This window comes from Nothoprocta perdicaria, unplaced genomic scaffold, assembly GCF_003342845.1.
Source record: "Nothoprocta perdicaria isolate Ctin4 unplaced genomic scaffold, notPer1 scaffold_42, whole genome shotgun sequence".
Classification (NCBI taxonomy): Eukaryota; Metazoa; Chordata; class Aves; order Tinamiformes; family Tinamidae; genus Nothoprocta; species Nothoprocta perdicaria.
The window spans coordinates 1,251,934-1,254,141 of record NW_020455666.1 but is presented as its reverse complement, the minus strand read 5'-3'; the positions used below and the strand labels follow the sequence as shown (position 1 = coordinate 1,254,141).

The 2,208-nt window shown below is 53.5% G+C and overlaps 1 protein-coding gene across 1 annotated transcript; it reads right to left on the bottom strand.

Annotated features, from left to right (window-relative positions):
• Window positions 1-1,262: 1,262 nt before the first annotated feature.
• On the bottom strand, window positions 1,263-2,056 carry SMIM4 (small integral membrane protein 4). Its single transcript, XM_026046064.1, has 2 exons — window positions 1,822-2,056; window positions 1,263-1,511 (listed from the first exon to the last, which is right to left on the bottom strand). Exons 1-2 carry the CDS (start codon window positions 1,970-1,972, stop codon window positions 1,444-1,446), a joined length of 219 nt encoding a protein of 72 aa, XP_025901849.1. The 5' UTR covers window positions 1,973-2,056; the 3' UTR covers window positions 1,263-1,443.
• Between the last annotated feature and the right edge of the window lie 152 nt (window positions 2,057-2,208).

The following is a 2,208-nucleotide window of genomic DNA, read 5'->3' as shown; positions in this document are numbered from 1 at the left end:
GCGGCCCTCCGGAGCCCCCAGGGCCGCAGCGGCGGCGCCCGGGCCCTCGCCAGCTCCGGGGCCGGTTCCGCCAAGGGCCGGGGAGCAGCGAGCCCCGCTGGGGCCCTCCCGGGAAAGGCAGCGGCAGAGCAGGCCGAGGACAGGGCTCGGCTCCCGCCTGAGGAGGGGAGGGAGCACCGGGCAGGCCCCGGGGCCGCAGCTGCTTGTCTGGGGTCACAGACAAGAGCTTTGCCTCTTAGCGGGGCGCGTGCCGGCACAGTCGGGGCACTGCCAGGCACCCCCGGCCATGGATAGGGATGAGCAGCACTGCTGCGTGCCCCGGCCGCACGTGAGGAGCACAGGGTGAGCTCCCGCGGCGGGCGAAGCGAGCGCGTTGTGCTTTGGCTGGCAGGGATGGCCCCTGTCCCACTTGCAGCTCCGGGGCGAGCCCGGCATGAGGGTAGTGGGACAGCARCCTGAACGGGATGGGGACCCCCAGGCTGAGCGGGAATTTCTGGCAGGAATTGTCTCTTGTTTTTGCAGTGGGGGCAGCGGAAGCACCCCTGCCAGTTTGTGACATCTACCACATGAGCGAGTTCTGTGCTCGAGATGCTTGCACTATCGTGTTGTTTTGTACAGGATTCCAGAAGGAGAAGTACAATATAAACACAGATGAGGTCACAGTTCTACCATGGAACACAATTTTCAGACTAAATTTTGGCTTTTACAAATGGTTTGTGGAAATTACTGTCATGATCGTTCCTGTAAGAGAATAAAGCAGAGGTAGTGAGGGCTTGGACGTTGCCAGTTCCCGGTTCGCTATCATTCAATTTGAGAACTAAAATCCTGTTATTTCTTAGACAGAATGATCCTGGAATATGTGAGCAGAAGGTAGCGTGACCCAGAATCCACTTCTGTCAGAGCAATTTAGTTAGGCCTTAGTTAGTTAGGCTTTGCATCAAGCATATAGTTGTCTACGGGTTTTGCATATTTTGTGCTATTTTGTCCAGTTAATATAATGCTGCATGGGAATGAAAAATCCAAGATAAGAGCTGTTTCCATCACTACAAAGCAACCAAATTAAATGAGAGTGTTTTTCTAAATGCCAAGATTTGACGTCTTTTCCATAGGGAAAATAATGGTGTCTGATCAAGCAGAGAAAAGTGGGAACAGGACTTTTTGTTCAGTCTGGTTTATTTAGAAGAACTAAACAAACATTAAATAGGTAGCAGAAGCCTAAATGCAATGAACTTTTCTGTGCTGCATTTGGTTAAAAAATAAAATGGTAAGTGGATGATGGAAGAATATACTGCAAAAATGTTTTTAAACTTGTAACACAAGCTTGTGGATTGCAGTTCATCTTGCACAGGGTAAAATCTTGCACCTACCATTCCAACGGCAGTAATATTTCTTTGATATTAATATGACTGAAAAATTCACGACATCCGCTTTGAAATGTTTCAGCTAACATTCAGTTTTGTCCATCCTCGCCTGATAGAGTCTCTCAGACCGTTTCCTACGGTAAACATCATCTGTCAGGAAAAGACATTACATTAGCAATTTCCAAGAGCACAATGACATTAAATCTATAAGGCCTACCATCTGTTTTATTTTTTTTTTCAATCCGTCTTCCTCTTGCAGAGGCTTACAGGCAATTAAAGCCAGCATGGATCAGTCTAGCTGGRCACTCTCAACCAAGCTCAGGGGAGCGGGGATGATGGGGAATTGTGTTTTCTGTGTTATCTCCAGCGCCCCCCACCCAGGGCAGCCCCTCCACACTGCCCCACTGGGGTGCTTTGCTTTCTGCCCCCGTTTTCAAGCAGCCAAGGCCTCCTCACTCACAGAAGGTCTCCCGGCCCACGCGGACGTTGATCATGAACCACTCCATGGCTCCCCCCAGCAGGAAGAAGAAGGGGAGGAAGCGGTAGGCGCCGAAGCGCTTCTTGCCGGGCACGAGCTGCAGGAGCCGCCGCAAACTCTTGTTCACCAGCATGGCCGGCGGCCTCGCGAGCTCCCTGGAAGGCAGAGCCGGCCCCGAGCAGCGGCGACAACGACGCGGGAGGATGTGAAACGAGGGACGCATGGTGACGAGGCCCCCGTGCGCCCCGCCATGACGGGGCAACGCCACCCCGCCCGCAACGGCTCTAACGAGCGTAACGTTCCCAACGGCTCCTCCAACGGCCGCGGCGCGCAGCCAATCACAGAGGCGCCCGGCGCGTGCACGACCCC